This window comes from Pomacea canaliculata, linkage group LG3 (assembly GCF_003073045.1).
Source record: "Pomacea canaliculata isolate SZHN2017 linkage group LG3, ASM307304v1, whole genome shotgun sequence".
In the NCBI taxonomy this organism is placed as follows: Eukaryota; Metazoa; Mollusca; class Gastropoda; order Architaenioglossa; family Ampullariidae; genus Pomacea; species Pomacea canaliculata.
This window is the reverse complement of record NC_037592.1, coordinates 33802320-33827666: the sequence shown is the minus strand read 5'-3', so window position 1 is coordinate 33827666 and position 25347 is coordinate 33802320. Positions and strand designations below refer to the sequence as shown.

At 37.2% G+C, this 25347-nt stretch overlaps 2 protein-coding genes across 15 annotated transcripts in view; one reads left to right on the top strand and one right to left on the bottom strand.

Moving 5' to 3' along the window:
• Window positions 1-103: 103 nt before the first annotated feature.
• LOC112560336 (folate receptor gamma-like) lies at window positions 104-17833 on the bottom strand. 5 transcript variants are annotated; one of them, XM_025232136.1, is made up of 6 exons: window positions 10078-11221; window positions 6907-7125; window positions 6311-6483; window positions 5318-5503; window positions 4790-4925; window positions 104-3085 (listed from the first exon to the last, which is right to left on the bottom strand). In XM_025232136.1, exons 3-6 carry the CDS (start codon window positions 6458-6460, stop codon window positions 2802-2804), a joined length of 756 nt encoding a protein of 251 aa, XP_025087921.1. In that variant the 5' UTR covers window positions 6461-6483; window positions 6907-7125; window positions 10078-11221; the 3' UTR covers window positions 104-2801. The 5 variants fall into 5 exon arrangements, with proteins under 5 accessions (XP_025087921.1, XP_025087917.1, XP_025087920.1 ...); XM_025232132.1 differs by lacking the exons at window positions 6907-7125; window positions 10078-11221 and adding an exon at window positions 17604-17833; XM_025232135.1 differs by lacking the exons at window positions 6907-7125; window positions 10078-11221 and adding an exon at window positions 12412-12637.
• A 2347-nt stretch (window positions 17834-20180) lies between these two features.
• LOC112559243 (protein furry homolog) overlaps window positions 20181-25347 on the top strand; it is a 51675-nt gene continuing 46508 nt past the window's right edge. For all 10 annotated transcript variants that reach the window (XM_025230331.1, XM_025230326.1, XM_025230323.1 and 7 more), the window contains exons 1-10: window positions 20181-20432; window positions 20677-20858; window positions 21990-22043; window positions 22233-22375; window positions 22630-22660; window positions 22931-22981; window positions 23291-23370; window positions 23506-23589; window positions 23974-24097; window positions 24454-24591. In XM_025230331.1, the coding sequence (XP_025086116.1) occupies window positions 20396-20432; window positions 20677-20858; window positions 21990-22043; window positions 22233-22375; window positions 22630-22660; window positions 22931-22981; window positions 23291-23370; window positions 23506-23589; window positions 23974-24097; window positions 24454-24591 (924 nt within the window). In that variant the 5' untranslated portion in view covers window positions 20181-20395. The remainder of the gene's footprint in view (window positions 20433-20676; window positions 20859-21989; window positions 22044-22232; window positions 22376-22629; window positions 22661-22930; window positions 22982-23290; window positions 23371-23505; window positions 23590-23973; window positions 24098-24453; window positions 24592-25347) is intronic.

The window sequence follows — 25347 nt, the reverse complement described above, 5'->3', positions numbered from 1 at the left end:
TTGAGCAAGCTGTTAAGCTACATATTTTGCTATTTTCATGCATTTAGGAGGAAATAAAATGATCACCATAAAAACATTCTCCCACAACACAAGTTGCAAAAAATAATGAAAATACTCTGATGTTTATTATGACTGTATAGTACAGTTCAGTTTTGTTTATTGCTCTTAATTTGTTAGCAGATGTCATGAGCTCTTATGTTGTGGGGCCTTTAGGGTGCTAACCTCTATCTACTTTCAACAGTCAAGTCAACAACAGGTGCCGGTGAAGGGACAACTGATTGATTTTAGGGTGGTCAGTTACTTTGTTTTGGGTTGGGTTACAAAAACTCGCTTATCTAATGCAAATGTATTAGAAAAGTATGCCGGTTCTATACCAAACTAAAAGAATATGAAGGAAAACATCTCCTGTCTTAAATCAAAGAATTTCTAATATTTTAAATGAGTATTAAATTTTTTTTACAGAATAGTTAAATTTTGTTCCTTTATTAACTTTTAAAAATTAACCTTCTCTACATAATAATGCTGCACAAAGGATGCATTTGAAAATCAAGATGACACGCAAAACATTCCAACAAAATACACTAAAAAAAAAAATCCAAATTTAATAACAATTATAGAAAAGCAACCACAATAGAAATGATGTGTTCTTTGTAAAAGTACTCTGAGACGTTCTAAATAATCGCTGTACCGATCATAAAGTTCGGCTTACGTTTCTTAGTCATGACAAGTGATTGCATGGTTTAGACAATTTCATTATCTCCATCTTCCTAGTTATCTCTTCCATTGGAAACAAGGAAGGACTTAAAACATTCAGCTTCATATTCAAAATAGATTTATCCAGTAAAGAAAGAAAACAGCTGCTCACAATCCATGTGTATAATGGCAAAAAGGAAGGAAGCCACACAATTTTTTTTGTCTCATCTTTCTCTAAGTTAACTTAAATATTTTAAAATACAATTATATAAACTTTTAAGTACCCTTAAAGCAATAAAATAATTTTAATGTAAAGTTTTAAAATAAACTAAGTGGTATTTTATAGTGGGCGAGGAAAGAATTTTGAAATTGAGGGAGCCATATAGTGTGAGTTAATGAACCATTCTTGTATACTAACAAAAGAAAAAGAATCTTTCCTCTTTCCAGCATCATCTTCAAAAAGATAATGAAAAAAAAAACTAAATTTTTACATCACACTTATGCTTGGAAGTTTAACCACAACCACATCAAACAATTCTTTGTCCAGATTAAATGTTACAGTAAATACCATGCAATTATACTTTGTTGTGAAAATCCATATTGTCCAATAAAATTACATGCACTCTAATAACCATTTTTTAAGTTTGAAATTAAGTTGAAGAGAAAAAAAATCACGTTTCAAAAATCTTCAATATTTACGTTTATTTAGCAATGATTGGGAAGTCTTGAGATATACAGGTCCTGCAATGCTACATGGCAAATTTGCTTACACTTTGTTGTATTGTTGCCTACCTATTAAGCATATATGATTGACCATTCTAAAGACAATCATATTCACCTGTGTCGCTGCACATCAAGGGAAAGTGAAAATAATGTGAATTTTCAAATGCATAGGATAACTCTGCAATGCCAAAATATAAATCTGTTGTTGATATGTTGAGAACAAACGAAAGCAGTAAAAATACTGACAAACCATGCACAAACTACAAACCTCGTGAACTTCTAAAACCAACATTTCCCTATTAACTCAATAAGACAAACCACTCAAGCACCTATGAAAATATGGATGTGCATATATACAGCATACAGTGCAAATTGTCTCCAATAAGCAATTTTTAAACTGGTGTTTCAGAGAATCTACAAGTTAATTTGAAGTTTAACCAAAGTGTGAGCAAAATGCACCCATCACTTTTATTGACTTTTTTGGGGAGTAGAGTCGATCATATGCATATTTACTGCTACAAGAAATAAAATCCCACTGACAGCAGTTTGCATTTTCACAGTTGATTCATATAAAGTGCAAAGATTATTAACATCTGGGATAGAGCCTGCTCCTCTTCAAAACCAAGAAATCAGAAAAGATCAACATTCAAAATCCTCCTTGAAACAAAAATTTAATCATGATATATAACATTAACGTTAAAGTTTTTTTACAATTTCAACATCATGAAGTGAAGGATCTCTGACATTGTGAGTCGAGTTCATTTGTGACAAAATTTACACAGAAAATGGAATGTGGCCATAATATACCAATGGCCTGAGCATTTATCTGTACATTAAACTTAAGCATGAATGAAAAAAAAAACCCATAAGATCTTACTGATCTGTTACAATAAGCATGTTTCTTATGCTGTGCACACAAGTCTGAACTTATCTTGCCAACCCTTCCTCTGACCAGTTTGTGGCAGAACAGATTTCCCTAAAAAATACCCCTAGTTCTGGATTATATAACCTCTTTATGTAGTCATTCTTGATTCTCGCCAAGCACTTGATGCTGGCAAGATAATACAACTATAGTTTGAAATTGATATTGTAAAAGTGAGTGTTCAAACAAATGCTGAAAATAATTATGTCAGATCTTCCACAAACACCAACCCTTTCATTTTAACCTGATTTTATTCACAAACGGTGTAATACTGCATCTTGAATCAAGTTAGATTACCTTGAGTGATGCTTTGAGTCAACCATTTTTATAAACAATTCCAAGCCCGAGAAACACTCGTAGTTAACTGTTTTTACATAAAATTCCCAGTCTGAGTAGTGCTTGGAGTTAATGCTACATTAAAAAAAAAACACTAAAAAGAAAACAGACTGATCCCTGTTAATTATCACCAATCTAGGAACCAACATAAAAACAATGCAAACAAAATTAGATTTCCCCCACTCCTGAAGTGGGCACTGTGACTTGTACCTAACAGTTGTTCTGCATACTTTCTTGCAACAGCATCATTTGGATTGGGCTCATCTGCTGAAAACCAAAGTCTGAAGCAATCATCTCCATCTGGAACCACTTTAAAGCTGTCGTTCCACACTCCTTGGCAGAACCGTTCTGCTGTTCCAAAAATATTTGTAAATTTTTGACACGTTCTTCCAGTTGGACAGGTGTTGATTCCTGCACATGAAATGGGTGGAAAGACAACCTACATCATTCAGTCATTTACAACCTTAAATGAAATTTTTTGCATAAAAAGCTATTCAGTTCAACAGAACCATAAATGGGCAGCTCTACCTACATTCATAAAGACTAAGCTTTATTAATCAACATTTAAAGTGCAGTGAAGCCTTCTTTCAGTGTAAGGCAGGGGTGTCAAACTCAATTACCCAGGGGGCCAAATGTCACATCCTACACAAGATGGCGGGCGGAAGGTTATTATTTAAGTCCGATAAATTTTTATTCAACAGTAGAAAACTAAACTTTTTGTTATTAAATTTGTGTAAACAAAATCATACATTTAAACAAAATTAAAGTAATAACAAAACCAAGGCTAAGCAGTTTTTCTTCTTAATTTACTTTGTCAGAAGTGGACGTTTGACATCTTTTCTTGGCAACAAGTTCGTTTATGTTTGGAGTAAGTTTCTGTGTGTGGAGATTCTCAGGATGGACTGCAAGTGTATATCAGTAAGACAACTCCTGCGTGATGTTTGTTGATCTTCATCACAGAGAAAAGTTGCTCACACAAATATGTACTGCCAAACATGCTCAAGATTCGAGCCTAGTCACCCTTTGATCTCGGACCGATTCAGGGAAGTTAACAGGTACTAAAAATCTTCGACCTGCGGCCCGTTTTCAGGACAGGGTGTCGAGTGTCAAAGGTCAGATTTATGGGCCCCGCCTTCACCCTCCCTTCTGGTCATCAACAGGAGCAGGGGTAATTTGATTGTTGGTGGTCTGTACAAACTTCACTAAACTCATCCCATATCTTGCTGTCCTCGACGGGAACTTTTCTGTTGTTTGCCTTTTACTTGTCGCCGGGCCATTAACAACGATTAACTAAACTTCTTTCGCGGGCCAGGTAAAATTTCATGGCGGGCCGGATGTGGCCCGCGGGCCGGGTGTTTGACACCCCTGGTGTAAGGAATCTATAAATCTAAATTATTTATAAGCATGTTACTCAGAGATGAGTGAGAAGAATACATTGTTTAGGTTTAATGTATTCTTCACGCTGATCTCCACCTGGCTTGATCTTACTGTATTCTTCCTAAGAGAAACTATCGCCACTTTGTGTGCTGTTGTGTTAACTCACCACTTCATCCTCATGTTTTGTTTCTTAATTGGATTGTTTATCCTGTGCAATGCACTGAGCTTGTCTTTATGAAAGCAAGGGTTAGCTGTCATGGGTTCAGCTCTCGTCTCAGGCCTGCTTCTTTGCATGTGGCATCTGTTTACAGGGCTGAACGCCTAGACCTGACATAATTTTTGTTGCTGGCTAAGCGTAAAACAATCCCTCCCTCCCCTTTATGAAAATGAAGCAGGCTAAACCAATGCACTCTTATTTCTGTAAAGCTCTCTGAGTTCTACTGTTGCTGAAAAAAACAGATGCATAAATGTGCTTATTATTTATTGTCAAAAAAAAAACCCCACCAGGCAGTGTGATGTAGCTGTATCTAACCAGTCTTCCCACTGAAGCACCTTAAAAATGTATTCATCCCAATTCTCTTGCATGTGCATGACCTTTATACCTTAAAATTTCAAGTTCACAGACTGCTTGAGGCAGCACAAAAATCTGATTTATTAGGAGAGACATAAAAAGAAAAAGTAGCAAAGGGAAACAGTTTTCTTCGTATGACCCCAAAAGAGATAATCACAGATGTTTACCTGTGCTCCAATTAAAGTTGTTTGCCCAGTTGTCCAAACATGTATAATCATTTTTACAGGCACTCCACCAGTTGTTGCATTCAGTCTGACACAAAGGCACACCAACAAATCGCTCACTGCGAATTTTACGGCGGTCCTTGGGAGGAAAGAGAGAAAACTCATCATTGCAAAATAACCACCCCAGAATGTTTTGACTAAATAATCTTATTTAATTAGATTCTGAATAAAAGGTTGATCTAGATGCTACAAACCTATATGCATACCTTAGAATATTAAATAATAATAAAGCAGTGAAAACAATACAACCCAAATCATCTACTTAAAATAGCCAAAAGTCAAATCCACCATAAAATAAAAGCTAATATACTTTATCAAATCTCAGGCACAGAAATCAATATCGCAGTTTAATCTGCAATGTTGTAAATCTACAAAAGAAGTGAATACCACAACAAACAAGATTAATTAAAGGACAAAACATATGACTGCATGTCTTGAGAAATAACAATGTTATTTGTTATAAATGCTTACAGGTACAATCCAAGGTCCCAGATTTGGTGAGCACTCATAGAAGCAGAGGTCTTTAACGAAGAACTCCCGGCATGATGGTGACAGCTCACCACAGTGATTCCAGTCAAAGTTAAGCCAGTTTCTATCAAGATGCATTCTTTCTGCTATTTCTTGAGTACAGCATGATCTCTTCTTCCATGGGGAGCACTTGAAGAAGAGATAAAAGAAAAATCCAGATGCCCACCAAGCTGAGAAATGATGTTATCTTAAGTGATTTAAAAGCACAGATTTAAATTTACCACGGCAAATTACCCGACTGAGCAATGTTGCTGCTGTACTTCAACATTTTGGTGGCACACTTCATGTACATGTTATTCCTATTATAATTGCCTGCCAGGGTGAATAAAGTTGATCATTTGTCTTTCATTTGTATGGCTGTTAAGGTACTGTTGTCTGTTCATGTCTATTTTCTAAAATGCTTTGGTTTTCCTCTATGTTTGCAATGTACATTATGTAATTGCACTTCTAAATGTAAAGCACTGCATTTTTTTAGGAACACTATAAAAAATGCTTTATTATTACTATTACTGTTTAGCCATTGCTTCTGTTACTCATTTGTTTAATCTTCAAAATTAAAGAAAACATAAATAAATATTATTTCCAACTACTTTATTTCTAACAAAAAATTGCTAGAGCGAAAGATAAAGAATGTGACTGCTTATTTTAACTCTGGTAGACCCCTTTAAAATGAAACATAAATGAAAAAGGATGTGGTTGATATCCTGCTACCTGCAGGGAGTGACTTCTGTTTAAACTTAAAATTTCATTGACCTCAGCACTGACAGATCAGCAGCATGCACACACACATTCTCATCCCCTTAACAGCCTCATAGAATCTTTTCAAAAATATGATGATGATGATGATGATGATGATGATGATGATGATGACGACGATGATAACAGTAGTGGTAGTGAATGAGACAATAGAAATACAGTATTTAAAAACAAACTTACAAATGACATCAAGGATGATTCTTCTCCTGGCTGAGATTTGTGATTTCGACCATCTATGCACATGTTTAACAGTTCAACAACAGTTCTGGCCTGGTCTACGCGGCTGGTGGTGTCTTGTGTTGTGCCCAACTCAAGCGTCAAGAACAACATCAAGCTTGGAAATGTATAATGAACTGCACCACAAACACAAAATATGCACAACATAATGATATCTATTTAACAAGAATTTAACACATTTAGCAATAATCCATTAATAGTGATAAAATCTACTGACCAGCATTCAAAGTCACCATGACCGCTGATCTAGACAGGCAGCAGTAAGAAAAGCAAATGCCACAGACAATGAGATATGAATGCTCTTAGCTTAAAATATATTTCTACTTTTGAGTGTTATGACAGACATGCTTCTAAGCTCTCAGTAAGCTTAACCTCTCTTCATAGAAAATAAGTGGTGTAAATCATCATAAACATGGAGATACTGATAAAGACAAGGCTCCCCCCTCTTCCCCCCCAAAAACCCTCAACTTACAGGTAGTTTTCTTCTAACAATACATAAATATATGCACAGTAATAATGTTGCCTTTTTTAAATCTTACATTTTTTGTTTTTGTGATGCTCATTTTTCTAAAAAAATGAAAAGATGAGAAGTGGAGAATTTCTTCTGCAGATGGTAAGGTAAAGGTCGTTCTCTGACTGGTTTTTAAGGTTGTTTGGGAAGCGAGGTGGGGAAGGCTTTCATTTGTGAAGGCAGCTCCTAGCTTCTCTCCCTGTCCTTGGACTGCCTTCCCCAACCCTTTGTAAAGTCAGGTACCCAGCTGTCATGGGTCAACTGAGGCCATGAGTCATGCAGAAACTGCACTAGCAATCTAATATTTTTTTAAAAACTGACATTTTCCTTTACCCATTTAACGCTATGGAAAATACTATAATAAAATTATGAATGGAACAGTTACAGAATAACAATCCCAAAACAAAAGCCATTTTTGGAGACAGGTCTAGATGAAAAAGTTAAAAATCTTCTGCAGTTTTAGAGTGGTGGCATTTGCTAGATGGAGATTTTAAAAAAGTGTCTACAACCAATTCTTGGTAACCACAATACAAAATGTACATTTATACCATGGTGGTTTCATTCTGACACAATCCCATAAAATCCTTCGCAAAGTTCTTTTTTTTAATCAAGGCAAAACAAAACATTCTATATCAAAGCTACTTTCCCCAGGAAGATGAATTTAACAGGTGATAGTTTAATAAATTCAACAGATTTTCTTATTCTTAAAAAAGTGCTAGGAAGCCCCAGTGAGGCAAAGTGTTTGATTAGATTAATACATGAAAACAGTTCAGCATCCAAATAATTGTAAAGGATATAATTGTCTGCATAATGCATTGTTTTATATATCTATATAATTCTGTACGTGCATGATGATGTGTCTTTGTCTGCATATGAACCATTTGATTTCATTATCTTTATTTTCTTTAATGACTTCTACAAACAATTGCATGGATGCATGGACATGGACATTCAACACATATCAAACAGAAACACGCCTTATAAAGTGCTGCCAGTAGCAGGCCATAGTTATTTAACTGAGAATAGCTACGGATCAAAAACATGGGGTCCTTGTAACTGCATTTGGCGCAGACCTAGAAGGTCAAATAATGTCCCATATGTCCCCATCTTCCTTATACCTATGGGTATGCGACTGTAAGTACTGAGCTGGATGCAGCTCTGGTTCATTATTAGAAATGTAATGTATAATTAGATACACACTGGAGCTACATCCAAGAAATTTAAGACCTCTTCATTAGAACAAACTGAGACATGAAGCAGCAAATAAGCAGGAAAATTTAGTTGGATAGAAATCCTTTCTGAGAGAACAAATATGAATACATTTAAGAGGTTAACCATTGTACCTTTCCAGGACGTTGCAAGTACCCTAGACCAAGTAAGGGTAATGCAGATATAATATTCTTTACTTGAACTGCAAGTCTGTGCAAGAGTTACGACTCCTGCTAAAAAGGGAGAGATGGGACATCAGCTCTTCAAAAGTATTCTTGAAAAGTACTACCACTAAATGCTTATGTCTGCTTTAGGCAAATGTTCACTTCAGAATATGCAACTTTACCTGCCCCACCTATTGGTGCCCAACCAACCATGGTCTTTCCTGCAGTCTTCTAAATACATGCATCAGATCTGAAAGGCGCATAAATCAGTCTTTGCATGGATATACATGTCTTTTTTTCATGCCCCAGTTCATGGAATTTCTAGTTCCAATGCACTTGTGTTAGGTCAGTCACACAGGTGACCTGTGACTAAAGAAACCTTCCCCCATCCCCAATCTCTCCCTCTCTGGCCTTAAATAATCTGTACTTATGGTCTCTGGTTGATTTGACTATTTGCCAGTTTGATCACTGCACCTGCTGATTTGACCTCTATCTTACTTGTTTAATTTCTGTACAACATATTGAGCCAACTTATAGTGTAACTGTGTTATAAGGTCTGCTAATCTACATATAGATATTGTTAGGCGATTATGTCAAAGAGCACTGAGCTTGCTGCCAGCAAGTGGAGGAGGTTGGTGTTTTATGCTGAGCTAGCAACTAAGGCTATATCAAAGCAAAGCAGCCAGCCCTGTAAACAGACATCAAAGTGAAACAGGCTATAGAAATGCTAGTAGTAGTAGTATTTTCCCGCTGCTAGTAGTTGATTCGACCAAATGTCATCCGATCAGTCATGAAAATAAATGAATTTTAATGATAGAATGCAAAAATATCTTAGTCTTATTTTCAGTGCTTAGCAGCAATTTACCAGAGAAGCTTTCAAGTGCTTCTATTTATAAATTATTTGCTGATGATACTAAGTTATAACAATATGATAAACTAAAGTTCTCTACTGAGTTACATTACTGGTGTGACTAGTGGAAGTTACAGTTTAACGTGCTAAAATGCCACGTTGTCAGAACAAATCAAAAATTAAATATGAGTAGCACTAATATAAGTGAAAGCTTGTATAAAAGAAGTGTAATACAGAGAAAGACCTGATGTCATATATTAAACTCAATTATTTGTTTACCCTAAAATTCAAGAGGGGTAAAAAAATCAGAAAAAAAAACTGAATCAGAAATATTAGGAAAAAGAACATACATTTCTAATGGCATTTGCAATTTTGTTCAAATCAAACGAATGCAAATGAATTTCATCCTCTTTATTACAAGACTATCATCAATGAGCAGTCCAGGGAGTTGTTTAGGAAACACACTTCTCACTAACATTGAATTTGCACAAAGCATTGCTTTAAAAATATTCTAGCTTTCACAACTTTGTTGTTTCTATTTGATTAATGAAAATCTTCTAGCATGCCCTTTACCACAAAAACATGTTTACTGGTTCAACTGCGCATTGCTGCTCTCTCTCAGGTTGTGTGCGTGCAAGCTTTAAAAAAAAAAAAAATGATATTCCCTTCCCCTCCTATCACCATCCCGAGTTCTCTAAAAAATGTTGCGCGCTGTATCCACAAGTTTGTCGGGTGTCCCCCGGTAAACGTGACATCTGTTTCTAGCAGCAATAAGTCATCGGTGGTAGTATCAACTGCGTATTCATTCGGATTATTTTTATGATTTATTCTGCGCTTTTCCTTTCAAGCTGTTCATTTCCTCTCTCATGCCATCATCAAACGAGTGTATTAAATAAATTACTATTATTAATATTATGATTGTCAAAACGATCTACTTCAATTTATCTTCCCACAATCTGCAAATCGTTATACTTACACATCTTTTTCTTTAAATGCTTGTGAGTGCGCCACTAGGGACATGTGCTTGCCTCTATAGTTTGGGAGTTGTCTGACCCTGCACACCGCTGATGGTTGCATCATGTGTGTATCAGTTCCCAACTTCTCTCTCCCACTCAGTGGACCTACTCCCTCCCCGTACCTCAGCTTTACACGTATGTCATGCTAGCTCAGCATACCTCCAGTCAGTGCTCATACAGCCAGTAGTTGAGCATCTGCATGCAGGTAGGTTTTTGTGTACTTTACATCGCCATTTACAAGAGTGACGACACAGCAGCAACACAAATCCTTTCAAGTTACGACCACATCTGAGTCTGAGATATATACATCCGTGATCCAACACTTCCAATCAATACAAACTGTACATATTTATTGCACGGTTTCACAAGACATGAACATGTACCCTTTATTGTGATGTTGCAGTATTTCTGTATTTCACAGTAATACATCAAAATAATTTTTAAATGCCGTGCGTATCGTTTGCTTTATTCTCAGTCGGCACTCGCTGTTATTTTTGCCAGCATACATGTGTCCTAAATAACTTAAAATAAGTACTATATAGAATATAGATTTGTAAACCAATTTGTGGCCAAAGAGAGACAGTATACGTACTGCTTCATTTTATGTATGGTGCATGAGATACAAAATCATGAATACTTACACTCTCACTTAATTACGTGCGACTTTAATTATGTTGTGCACATATTTTTGTTTTCGGTTCTGGAAGTTTCTGCGTATCACGCTATGTTTAACATTATTTATTTTACATAAATTATTAAAGATCTATTGGATTTTTTGAATGATTGTGTAAAAATTGGTGCAAGTCATATATTTACATCCCTTACTCCATTATCGAGATAAGCTTATAAACATCACGAAGTGCAAAAGATGTCGAGGTCCTGATCAACATCACAGACAGCGCCAGGCCTAAAAGTTGGCATATGGCCCCAGTTCTCTCATTATCTGTAGCCTTGACACCGTAAAAATATCTACGTGCAATATGATATGTATGTGTTGTTGACTTCACTATATATGTAATCTCCTTTTCGCACATGCAAACCTTTATATATACCTAATTCTCTGTGTAATGCAAATCTACAAATAAATCAGAAATGCGCTTTGAAAAAATATGTGTGTGTGTTTTGACGTTTGAGTATCCGCTGCTAGGCCATATTGGTAGTCAAGAGAATCAATTAAGTTTATTCAAGTTTGCTGTGATACAGACACGTACTGCAGTATAAACACAGGCAGACTTGGTGGACAAATATGAAAACACCCTGGGAATACGGATGCAATACAAGACAGTGATTATGTCGAGCCCAGCCGCGTGTGAAAAAGCCGTTCGCCAAACTGAAATTTGCAGTGACACCTTTTACAAATATACATGTACTGTTTAAAATTTGCTCTGCTTATATAATGTTCACGAAAATACCAGTCGACCGTTAAAAACTTATGCCATTGGGGAGTGACGAGCCAACGAACTCTATACTCTATACACTATAGTGACTGATCGAAAGAGTGCGAGCAAAAACATTTTCATACATAAAAGCTGTCTTATAGTAAAATCTACTTACTCACGTTACTTATATAAGTGTATGTTTTGCGGAAACCGTAATCTGGTAAACTGACTGTATACAGACATATATATATATGCACCTCTAGTGAAATGCGAACGAAATGCTGCATATGGGATCTGAAATACGAGGGACAATAAATAAAGTGTAGAATGCTGAGTATGGAAAGATAGTACATTTATACATTGATGTGTACTTGTATACATGTCTTGACAATCAACATTATACAAATTTAATTTATTCTCCATGTTACTTAAATTGATTTCTCATGTTCTTCGAACACACGTACAGTTGGTTGTATGCGTGTGACTGTCGTCATGCATCTTTGGTCACTGCACTTTAAACCATAAAATATATATAGCGGTCAGAATCAAATGCACTAAATAGTTAAGTTCCAAAACAAAAACAACTTCTACTCAAATGCTAATTATTATTATTATTATCAATATCATTATCCATATGCGTGTACGAATTTTATCAAAACGATAAAATTTCTGCTGGTATATTGTCAAACAAGCACCGACACTTGGTTGAAGTAAATGGAGATGGCCATTTCTCGCTTTCTCAAACTTCGGTGACAATAACTGATCATTAAAACGACAGTTTATAGCCTCAAAGTGCATCAAAGAGAAACTATAGACGACACGTAACAGTTTCATGAAATGAAAATGTCAGACATATGTAATTACAAGGATATTTATGCGTGTACAATGTCCTTTCTATATAATGTATTTTCCTACCTTGTTCGTAGTGCTTGTGACTTGGAAACAAAACCACAAACGCATGATGATTGCTCACTCTTTAGTCACAGAGAAATTTGGGAGAAAACATCTGTATTGTCCTTCTCCCATTTTTTTCTTGTCTCTTTCTCTCTAGTTAATCGGGAAAACCCGATTTTTTTTTTATTGGCACAAAGCGGCGCTCGTCAGTGAATGTTCGCTGTTGTAGTTCGCAAGACGGAAATCGAACTTGTTTGGGTGGGGACTAGGGGCGACGCTTTTATATCATGCTGGTGTACGCATTAAAAAAAAAAATTAAACAGTCGGAATCACTATAGATTTCTATGTATTTCTTCTAGATTCTCACTACATTTTATTAGTATCATTACACGATCGAGTTTATGATTTAAGTTTTGTGTATACCGAGCTTTTCAGTCTCATTTCATTATCGTTATCTATTCCTTTGCCCCGATTGGCTGTAGTGGTGCCTGACAATAATTATTACTGCTAACTCTTGCCATCGTTCTCAGTTCTTTTCTCTGGGATGCATTAAATGACACTAGGCTACATGGAGAATGTATTACAGAGTCTGACCGTTTCACCTACCTTGGCAGCATAGTCAGCAGCAAAGACGGAGGTACAGATGAAGATGTCAGAAGCCGAATAAACAAAGCCAGGCTTGCATTCCACTCCCTAAGACCTATCTGGCACTCCAGGCTTTGTCTCTATACACACCAAGATCCGCCTCTATAATACCAATGTAAAGTCAGTCCTTCTGTATGGGTCTGAGACATGGCGGGTGACAAATGCCATCACCAACAAGATACAGACATTTATCAATAAATGTCTGCGCCGCATTCTTAACATCCGATGGCCTGAGAAGATCTCCAATACCGCCCTGTGGGAGAGAACCAACCAAAACCCTGCCAGCCTATACAAGAAGCGAAAGTAGGGCTGGATTGGCCACACTCTACGAAAGCCAGCCGACAATATAACGCGACAAGCTCTGGGCTGGAACCCACAGGAGAGACGCAAGGTTGGGAGACCCAGACGACGTGGAGACGATCAGTCCACAGAGAGGCAGCGACAGCTGGCATGGCATGGTCCCAACTAAAGGGATGCCCTGGACCGGGTCCGATGGCGGCGTGTGGTTGCGGCCCTATGCTCCACTGGGAGCGAATAGGAACGAAGAAGAAGAAGAAGGCTAGTCTACTTTCAAATTTTACCTGTCCGTTTTCCATGTCTACCTTTTCTCCTATCTCCTCACCCCCATACTGTCCTCTGGGGATTGTATTTGCTAGCACTAATGATTGAATTTGTAGTTTGCCACATGTCACTTTAGTTGTTGTCTTTCCTTAGTGACTGGAGCGTCGTCGTTGCAGCCTTTTACAATAATCTTCAAGATTCTTTTTCTCCTGTTCTAAAGTATTGCTGTTTAACTGTTGTAGAAAATTCATAGGCTTTTTATTTGCAAATTTGATGTATGGTGCCTTTTTCTAGGATGGTGAATCACAACTGAAGGTCTGCATGTAACTTGAATATAGAAATACCTCTGTGTGTGTGTGTGCAGGAAATTTATTTTTGGTTGAATACAGGAAAGACCATTAACAAAATCACTACAAAGGGGAGAAATAATTTGTTCAGCCAGGTTTACTTGAAACAGGTTAAATAATGCAAACAACTGATAATTTCTTGTAGATAGTAACTTGACTACCATAATTTTATTGGACAAACACTTCCACGATAAGCTTTCGCGGCTTGATATATCAACCAATCCAGGTGTTTTAAGACTTTCATCTTGAGGAATTTCTGGAAGAGTTTCAACGAATTTTAAACTATCAAGGATATGCAGCTGAGCACTGCTTGCCCTCCATCTTGCGTACTGTTTGGCTGGCATTACAGACAGACTCGCTATATTCCCAACAATTGTTCTGCGTATTTTCTTGCAACAGCATCATTTGGGATTGGGCTCATCTGCTGGAAACCAAAGTCTGAAGCAATCGTCTCCATCTGGAACCACTTTAAAGCTGTCGTTCCACACTCCTTGGCAGAACCGTTCTGCTGTTCCAAAAATATCTGTAAATGTTTGACATGTTCTTCCAGTTGGACAGGTGTTGATTCCTGCACATGAAATGGGTGGAAATACAACCTACGTTATGTGTTTGGCCGGCAGTTCAACATTATAGCACTAATCTTCGCTCGTGCTTATGTCAACGTTTTATTTAAAAATTTAATAATTAGTACTGCATTTAGAAACATCATCAGCATAAACTCTAGTCAACTACATAGATTTGATTCTATGCCGATAAAGAGAGAAGACCAAGGTTGTTTGATAACAAGAAATAAGATGAAGTATACAAGCAAAAAACATTGAGAGCAAGAAAATGGCAAGATTCTACTATTGCTCCACCCTAAAATTTGTTTATACAGTTAAAGGGGGAAGTGAGAGTTTCTCTACTTTTTCCCCAAACGAAAGAAATCCAGTGATTCAGAGTTCACTGTTAAGTATGACACTAAATTAAATTCAGTTGTATTTGTGTGCTAGATGAAACGCTAGAAATATAACTAGTGGAAAAAAGAGCTAAACACACAGATGTTTACCTGTGCTCCAATTAAAGTTGTTTGTCCAGTTGTCCAAACATGTATAATCATTTTTACAGGCATTCCACCAGTTGTTGCATTCAGTCTGACACAAAGGCACACCAACAAATCGCTCATTGCGGATTTTACGGCGGTCCTTGGGTGGAAAGAGAGAAAAAGAAATTGATGATTGCAAAATAACCACCGCATATTGTTTTGACTAAACAATCTTACTTAATTACATTTTAAATGAAAGGTTTCCTAAGTGCTACAAACCTATATATGTATATATAAATTAGAATATTAAATAATAAAGCAGTGAAGATAATACGACCCAAATCATTTACTTAAAATTGCCAAAAGTCAAAACCAACATATACGATAAAATAAAAGCTAATGTGCTTTATCAAATCTCAGGCACAGTATTAAAATCATTACAGCAATAATCTGCAATGTTATAAATCTACATAAGAAGTAAATGCTGCCACAAACAAGTCCAATTAAAAAACAAAATATTACGACTGCATGTCTTCAGAGATAACAATAATGTTTGCTGTAAATGCTTACAGGTACAATCCAAGGTCCCACATTTGGTGAGCACTCATAGAAGCAGAGGTCTTTAATGAAGAACTCCCGGCATGATGGTGACAGCTCACCGCAGTGATTTCGGTCAAAGTTAAGCCAGTTTTCATCGTGATGTATTTCTTCTGCGGTCTCTTGAGTACAGCATGACCTCTTCTTCCATGGGGAGCACTTGAAGGAGAGATAAAAGAAAAACCCAAATCATATGGGTGATGCCCACCAAGCGGAAAATGAATGCGATCTTAAGTGATTTAAAAGCACAGATTTAAATTTACCATTAGCAAATTGCCCGATTAAACAATGTTGGTGCTGTTTTTCAACATAATGGCGCCACGCTTCATGTACATGCTATTAAATATACATGTATTCCCTTTTATAATTGCCTGCTGGGGTGAATAAAGTTGGACATTTGTCTATCATTTGAATGGCTTTTAAGGTACTGTAAAGTATGATGATAGTAGTGGTAATGAATGAGACAATAGAAATGCAGTATTTAAAAACAAACTTACAAATGACATCAAGGATGATTCTTCTCCTGGCTGAGATTTGTGATTTCGACCATCTATGCACTTGTTTAACAGTTCATCAACAGTTCTGGCCTGGTCTACGCGGCTGGTGGTGTCTTGTGTTGTGCCCAACTCAAGTGTCAAGATCAACATCAAGCTTGGAAATGTATAATAAACTGCACCACAAAATACAAAATATGCACAACACAATGATATCTATTTAAAGAGAATTTAACATATTTAGCAATAACCCATTAATAGTGATAAAATCTACTGACCAGCATTCAAAGTCACCATGACCGCTGATCTAGACAAGACAGTAAGAAAAGCAAATGCCACAGACAATGAGATATGAATGCTCTTAGCTTAAAATATATTTCTACTTTTGAGTGTTATGACAGACATGCTTCTAAGCTTTCAGCAGGCTTAACCTCTCTTCATAGAAAATAAGTGGTGTAAATCATCATAAACATGGAGATACTGATAAAGACAAGGCTCCCCCTCTCCCCCTAAAAAACCGCTCGACTTGTAGGTAGTTTTCTTCTAACAGTACATAAAATATATGCACAATAATAATGTTGCCTTTTTTTAGATCTTATACTTTTTTGTAATACCCATTTTAAAAATGAACTGATGAGCAATGGAGAATTTCTTTTGCAGATGGTAAGGTAAAGATCATTCTGCAAGACCTCACCAAGAGAGTAACAGACAGTTCAAATGCATATGGAATGGAGACCAGCATTGAAAAGAGAAAGTTATGATTACTGGCAACGGCGAAGTAGAAATATACATGAACAGGGTACAGCTGGAAGAAGTAAGCAGCTTCAAATTCTTGGGAGCCACCCTCTCTACGTACGGCAGCTTCACGCCCGATATCCGCATCAGTCTCACGACTGCAATAGCAGCAATGGATAGACTTGATACGATATGGCATAGCCTTAAGAGAAGGTTCACTACCAAGTATAAACTGTACAAATCGCTGGTAGAGCCGAACCTGCTCTACGAATGTGGCACGTGGACTCTGCTCTCAGAAACGAAAGGACAATCCAGGAAAAACAAATACCGAAGGAGGTTACTCCGGATCTCATACAATTAACATAAGACCAAAGACTTTTGTGAGAAACAAGATTGCCACACTCATACTACACCAGGAACTTCTATTTTCAACAGTTAAACGACGTAAACTGGTCTCCATTGGCCATGTGACCCGGCACGACACCCTGTCGAAGACTATATCCTTCAAGCGCCTTGGAGGGTGGCCGACTCCGCGGTGGCAAGAGGAAGAACTGGCTTACAGACGTCAAAGACTGGACTGGTCGACCTGTACTGGACCTGCTGACTATTACCCAAAATAGGCAAGAGTGGCGGCCTGTCACCTGCCGCGTCTACGTGTGATCCCCCAACGACAGGTGCCGGTCCAGGGACGACTGAACTCTCTCATTGCACCATCGGACGAGTTTATTACAAATACTATTATTAATATTATGATTGTCAAACGATCTACTTTAATTTATTTTCCTACAATCTGCACATCTTTATACTTACACATCTTTTGCGTTGAATGATCGTCAATGTGCGACTTGATTCACCTTACACGAGATACGAGTTTACGCGCTACAAGATCCAGTGCGTCGATACATGTGCTTGGCCTCTAGTTTGGGAGTTGTCTGACCCTGCACACCCTGATGGTTGCATCATATATGTATCAATCCCCAACTTCTCTCTGCCCCTCAATGGACCTCATCCCTCCCCGTACCTCAGCTTTACATGTATGTATGTATGTCATGCCAGCTCAGCATACCTACAGTCAGTGCTAATACAGCCAGTAGTTGAGCATCTGCATGCAGGTAGGTTTTTGTGCATTTTATGTCGCCATTTACAAGAGTGACGACACAGCAGCAACACAAATCCTTTCAAGTTACGACCACATCTGAGTCCGAGATATATACCGTGTTACAACACTTCCAATCAATACAAACTGTACATATTTATTGCACGGTTCCACAAGACATGAACATGTACCCTTTATGTGATGTCACAGTACTTCTGTATTTCACAGTAATGCATCAAAACTAATAATTAACTTACAAATGCCGTGTATAGTTTGCGTTATTCGCAGTCGGCAAATCATGATGAAGTGAAAATTAATGCAAGTCAATATTTACATCACTTCCTCCATTATCGAGATAAGCCTATAAACATCACTATATGCAAAAGCCAAAAGGTCCTGATCGACATCACAGACAGCAGGCCTCAAAGTTGTCATATGGTCCCAGTTGTCTCATTGTCTGTAGCCTTGACACCCTAAAAATATTCATGTGCAATATGATATGTATGTGTTGCTGGAAGTTTAGTCCTTGTTACTCATCGAGGAGCATAAGGCCGCAACAGCAGCTCGCCAGCGGACTATCGGTTTTGGGCCCAGGCGGTTCCGATGTCCTTTGCCTCGCTCTCTACTGTTCTTTTCCAAATCTGCTTTGGTCTCCCAGCTCTCCTCTTGTCCTGAGGGTTCCAGTCAAGTGCCTACTTGGCAATGGTGTCAGCTAGTTTGCTCAGGGTGTGTCATATCCAGCCACATCACTCTTATTCCATTGTTTCTGGTGCCGGTCCTCGATACCTCTCCGAACTCTCTCCCATATATATATATCCTTGTGACTGTTCCATTCAGCTTCTGATACCAGGCTTCCTCGAGTCCCACGAAGACAAAGACCATAAAGACAATAATGTATAGTCTTTTTCCTTCTCAAGCTCCATAAATTACCTGTTAGCTTTCGTCACGCTACTTCTTTGACCACCACTAAGTCCCTAAGACAGCGCTTCTCAACCTTTTACTAGTGACGCCCCCCTGACGAACAAAGGTACGTCCGCGCGCCCCCCTTAGCCAGCAATTTAAGCTAATTTCACTAATACCGGTATAAGAAACTTAAAAAAAAATGACCACCTTCACGCCCCCCCCCTTGTAAGCACGTCGCCCCCCCCCCCACCAGGGGGGCGCGCCCTACAGGTTGAGAACCGCTGCCCTAAGATGTAGCTTTTTAAAAATCAGTCTCAAAGACGACTGTGTATGGATGGCTGTATGCCGAGACCAACGCTCGGCCTCTTGTGAAGTTCTCCGCTGCTAGTCTCGGCGAGCAATCGACAGTTCGACTTCCGCTTCAAACAAATCTTGCTTCTCAATACATTTAAACTTTTTGTCTGAACGGCCTCTGACATAGCCATTGTCGTCGTTCACTAAACCGAAATCTGTTCTGTCAATAGCCTCGTTCTAGGAGTTAATTGAAAATCAGCTGCGAGACAAGCAGGGGATACAGACTGACGCTTAAACTTTGTTGGTGACATTTAAAACAGATCATTAAAGAGACAGTTTAGTTGTGCAACAAAGAGAAACTTTAGAAGACAGGTAACGGTTTCGTGAAATGGAAATGTCAGGCGTGTAATTACGAGGATACTTAAGTGTGAATAATGTCCCCCCCCCTATATAATATTCTCTTTTTCGTAGTGCTTGTGACTTTGAAACAAAACAACAGGCATGATATGGTTGCTCACTCTTTCGTCACAGAGAAATTTGTGAGAAACACATCTCAATTACATTTCTCCCATTTTCTTTTTCTTTTTCTCTCTCTCTAGCTAATGGAGAATACGGGCCGCTTTCACTATTGTCACAAAACGGCTTTTTAGTGAATGTCATCACGGATAGAGGTGGTAGCACTAATTCTAGCCCAACACTGCAGAGACTTCTTATAGTTGACAGGCCTGTTGAACTGTTGTAGTTTAGGTAAATCAAACTTACTAGAGGTGGGGACTTGGGGCGACGCAGGATTACGCCTCCCCCACTTTTTTTTTTACAGCCGGAATCACTATATATTTCTATATATTATATTTCTTCTAGTTTATCTCGGCAAGTCTTAAACAACCACGAAACACTTCTGTCTATATTTTTTACTTTCCTGGTGTTTTATATATTTGTTCGCTTTACTTTTTCTTCTTTTGTTTTTTTCTGCGCAATGAGCATTCTTCTGAATGGATACCTGCGCATTACAAATCGACATCATCATCAACCTTTTATTAGTATCACTATCGTCGCTAACGTGCTCTGCAATGGGACGTAACTGCGTTCGCGCATGCCAACATTTCACCGGAAGTTATCAAGTTGGCTGGTCTGAGAATGGTTTTGTAAATATCTTGAAAAGATAAGTACATGAGTTTGTTTTTCGAGGGCCTATTGACATGTAGGAATCCAATATATTTTGGAGAGGGATGAGAAATAGGAATGAATACCTAATTATTAAATAACGTTAAGCTGGTTTGCTGCGTTTTATCAAAATCAGGAGCAGACGATGGAAAACAGAGACCGAGCTCCATCCAACCGTAGAGGTAAGACAAAAGAAATCAACTTTAGCTTGTTATAACTTTTAAAAATTAAAATATTACACCTTATCAGTGATATGTGTTTTTGAAAGAATGGCAATATGATATTTAGAGTGATATATACTTTCGATATCAGTATTGATCGATGGTGTCTTGCAAGTACATGTAATTTATTATTTTTTGTGTAACATGCGAGATATATATTTCTCCCTGTGATAGATAAACATTCTTTTAAAATTTGTTACGGCAGATGGTAATCGTTCGCAAGATGAGATAGTGAGGTTTCCTTGGCGGAAAGACCCAGGCAATGAAACTGGTGTGGTTGGACCAGATACACAGAGCAAACCTGGCGAATATATCCTGCAGTGCCTTTTCCTCGAGTTTTGTCGGATCTGTGAGCGAAAGATCGAGCAAGTTTTGGCTGAACCATTGGTATGTTTATTTGGTGATATAACATAGATGGCTGGTTTAATTTTTGGAGATGTAGATTGTAGAATAATGAAAGGAAGTAACATGGCCTTATTCAGTTTACTAGGATTATTTTTGTGCTTGTTGAAAATGACATTTCTGATTGTCATTGTGTCTGTTATTACTGTAAAAAGCTTACAGCCAGTGAAAGTTCACATTTATAATTAATTTACGATCTGCAGTGTTTTTGTAATAAGGAAATGGGCCTATAAACTCAAAGACTATCAGAGTGTAAACTCTTTTTTCACATGACGAGGCACCTATTTCAAGACTATACTATTTTCTATATTTGACTGAATGACACCTCCATTTTCTGCAGTTTATTTTTGATACAACCCTAATATCATCATACACAAGTAGTGGTCAAGACTCTGATGTCACAGACATTCTTGGATCCACTTATGTTGCCAAGGCTAAAGCCAGTGAGAAACCTGAGATCATATGATAAATTAGGTACATCTGTGGACTTTCATGACATCAAAGTTTTGGTCGGTTTCATTGGAATCTGACATTTGTAAATGTTTTTCTCGGACAGAAGAGGGTTATTTGCAAAGATTTGAGTACCTTAGTCCTTGCTACTCCTTGAGGAGCATAGGGCCACAACAATACCTATCCAGCAGACCCTATTTTGGGCAGTCCACTTGAAAAAATTGGAGTATACAATTTTAAAAGAGTATACTGTATTAAATTTAGCCCAGTTATCATTGCACTCTGATGCAAATCACATTAGTTTTTAAAGGGGAGAAAGGGAGTATACCTACTTGAGTACAATTCTGAATAAGCTATTTCGTTTTCCTTTTTTAGGAATGGCACATAAATCTATAGTCTCAAATTTTTGTCAGTTGCCTAAAAGAAATGGCACACCTTACCATATCAAGCTTTCCTCGTCATAGGCCGTTAGTAGCATCATCAAGATTCTTTTTTCTCCTGATCATCTGTCTAACTGTTGTAGAAAATTCAGAGACATTTTATTTGCAAGTTAGATGTATGGTACTTTTTTCTAGGATGGTGAATCACATCTGAAGGTCTGCATGTAACTTGAATATAGAAATACATCTGTGTGTGTACATGAAATTTATTTTTGGTTGAATACAGGAAAGACCATTAACAAAATCACTACAAAGGGGAGAAGATGCACAGTTTGATCAGGTATGTTTACTTGAAACTTGAAACAGGTAAAATAAGGCAAACAATTGATAATTTCTTGTAGATGGTAATTTGACTACCATAATTTTATTGGACAAACACTTCCATGATAATGATCATGTTGCTTTCACAGCTTGATATACCAATCCAGGTGTTTTAAGACTCATCTTCAGGAATTTTCTGTTTCAACAGATTTTAAATTCTCTAGGATGTGCAGCTGAGCACTGCTTGCCCTCCATTTTGCGTACTTTGTTTGCCTGGCATGACAGACAGACTCGCTATGGCTATGAAGATAGTCCTTTGCTAGACTCTAGACAACGACATCGCAGCAAAGGGTGAGAAAATTATACATTTCAATAATACCATGTTTAGCTTTGAATGTTTGGATCTGGTGGTTGAATAGTGGATTGTATCATTTTGATTATCATGATTTAGTAATACCAGTTAAACAATACATGAGCAGAGTTGGTTAATCCATCGATGTCATGTTGTGACAGATATTTTAGAAAGTATTCCATTTCATAGAGATCAGTAATAGCATGTATTTTGGTCAGCTTATAAAGTTTAATAATTGTTTACCTTTAACTAGGAGCAAGGATGTGCTATGTGAGAGAAGAGATGTAAGTATTTGTTTTTGAATTTCAATAGATTTTAGATAAGAAATAAAATGTAACTTTATTATTATGCATTAATCAACTATTTCTTACACATTTGTCTTTGATTAATGTATTTGCAGCACACAATTTGAAAATAGTAATTAAACAGGAAAATATACAAAGTAGCTGGTTTTTTTTATATTATTAGATATGACAGCAGCATTTAACAGAAATGTATAAACATGTTCACATGAAGTGGTGTTAAAGAGATGATAATTGTTACATTTTTTTCAGTTGGCTGTAGAATTTGTGCACTGCCTGATTTTGGTAGAAGTTCTGTCCAAGGTATGCTGACTTAAAGATATAAAAAAGTTACAATATCTTTGAAACAAAATCACAAGCAAGAAAAGATGTGTTTGTGATGTATAATTATTTTAATACAGATATTCTAAGCAAGGTCTGCAGTTTATTTGAAGTAAAAGTATATTTTTATATTAGAAAAATATCAGTACATGTCCTGTTTGCCAGTTAGATATGCCAAAAGAAGGAAAACAATTTATTGCAATAATCATCAAAGGATCTTTAAATGAAGTGTTGTATTCATTTATAAATAAGCTTTTATAATTTTATTTTCATTGTTATTTTTATTTTCAGTTGTCCTATCATCCTGGCCATGATGACCTGGTGCAGCACATTATTGATCAGGCCTTCAGACACTTCAAATACAGAGATGGGTAGGTGGACAACAAGTTTTCTCAGATTACTCAATGTTGGTATTACCATTTACAAATATACTACCATACTGTCATTATAGATCCTTGAGATGATTTTGCTGTTGTTAATACATTGTTGCTTGCTTAAATTTGCAGGCTTCAGACCAACCCAAATGCAGCTAACATCAATGTGATTGCTGATCTCTATGCTGAAGTTATTGGTGTTCTTGCAGCTTCCAGGTACAAACAGTTACAGAAAAAAAACAATGCTGATGTTAATGTTAAAAATTCATTGATGGCCTTAACTGACTTCAGGTACATGCACAACTTTGGGGCCTTTTAAATCTGCAGCCTGTTTTTCAAAGTAGTGACTTTAGTAATGAGCATTGAAATATTTAAAGGAGCATACTCACAGTGACGAGGTGTGCCAATCATATTTAGCCTGCCAGAGAGTTAAAATATTTCAAGGATTTGACTATTGGTATTTTACACTGCCAGTAGTTAAGGCAATATTCTTGCAAGCTAGTTCAGCACTGTAGCCAGGTGTCAATCACCTCAGGACTCGTAAATAATTAATGTGATAGGTAACAGTAATGTGCAGGATTATATTCTCCTCTTGAACAGATTTTCTGCAGTGAGAAAGAAGTTCATGGGTGAACTGCGAGAACTGAAGCTAAGGGATCAGACACCATACACAGCACAGAGCATCATCAGTCTTCTCATGGGGCTCAAGTTCTTCCGGGTGAAGGTGTGTAGTGAGTGTCTGTAGGTGAACCTAGTCATTGAATAAATGTGACTCACATACAACGTTGATCCATGAGTAGCAATTTTTAAAATAAATTATTATACATAGCAATTCCTCATGAGTAATATAAACTTAGTAGCATAACCATCATGAGTAATAATACAGTGGGATATTGGAATATGGTATATTGACCAATAGTGATGAATCATTGTTCTCTAGAGACCTTAAAATATTTCATGATGAAGCAAGGGTAATGACTTTAAAAAAATAAATTAGATGCTGTGTAATGGAGAACTTTTAAGATGACTAGGAAAACAGTTGACCAGTTGCTTGATATACTTGTGGCTGGTGAATTTCAGATGCACCCGATAGAGGACTTTGAAGCATGCGTTCACTTCCTTTTGGAAATGGGCCACTACTTCCTAGAGGTGAAAGATCGTGATATCAAACATGCGCTGGCTGGGCTGTTTGTTGAGATCTTGCTGCCTGTTGCTGCTGTAAGTGTTTGTTTTATTCATGTCAGTATAATAATAATAATAAAAATAAAGTTAATTTATATAGCACTTTACGCCACCATCAATGGTAGGGTCAAAGTGATTTACAAAAAAAAGAAAAAAACCCCAACAACACACACACACAGACAATAATAATGACCTTTGATCTAAACAATAAGCTTATTGTGTGTCCACCTAGTGAGGCCACTCATGTTAAATAATGCCATCAGTACATATGCAGTCTGTATCCTTGACATTGCATGAAATCTTCAGTAAGTGAAGAAAGTTTTGCTTTAAAAAGTAGTTCAGAGTTAGTACGGTGTTTTTTATGGAAGCTTAACTGTAAATCTTTAGTGTAGTGGCTTAACTTTTGCAGACAGAAATATGGTTCCATAATGACAACTCTTGTTAGACCATCATGCTAACAGTCACAAACTAGTTTCAGAGAGATGCACAATGTTAGTCTATCAGATCTGTGTTTACTGTGCATGAAGCTTGCTGTGACAGCTCACCATTAAAACTTTAGCAATTGTAGAAAAGGAATCAGAGAGAATTTGTGTAGCTGTAAAAAAGTAAAATTCACTGAATAAATAACTCCTCATTCCTATTGGATATCTTTCATCACATCCAAGCAGCACAACTTTGGGCACACAAAAACTTGTGCAGTGTGCTATATTTGAGGATGCATGGCAGGATGTTTTGCATTGTGGGAAATATTTAAAGTAGTTCTTCTTTTTGGCATTGTAAAGACTAGTAATT

Bases quoted from the DNA above. Each gene is read 5' to 3' on its own strand.
- LOC112560336 (XM_025232132.1), bottom strand. The intron at 4,926-5,317 runs GTAAGCATTTAT...TTTCCTCCCAAG, and splicing joins TGGGACCTTGGATTGTACCT to GACCGCCGTAAAATTCGCAG. The intron at 3,086-4,789 runs GTAAACATCTGT...TTTCATGTGCAG, and splicing joins CAACTTTAATTGGAGCACAG to GAATCAACACCTGTCCAACT.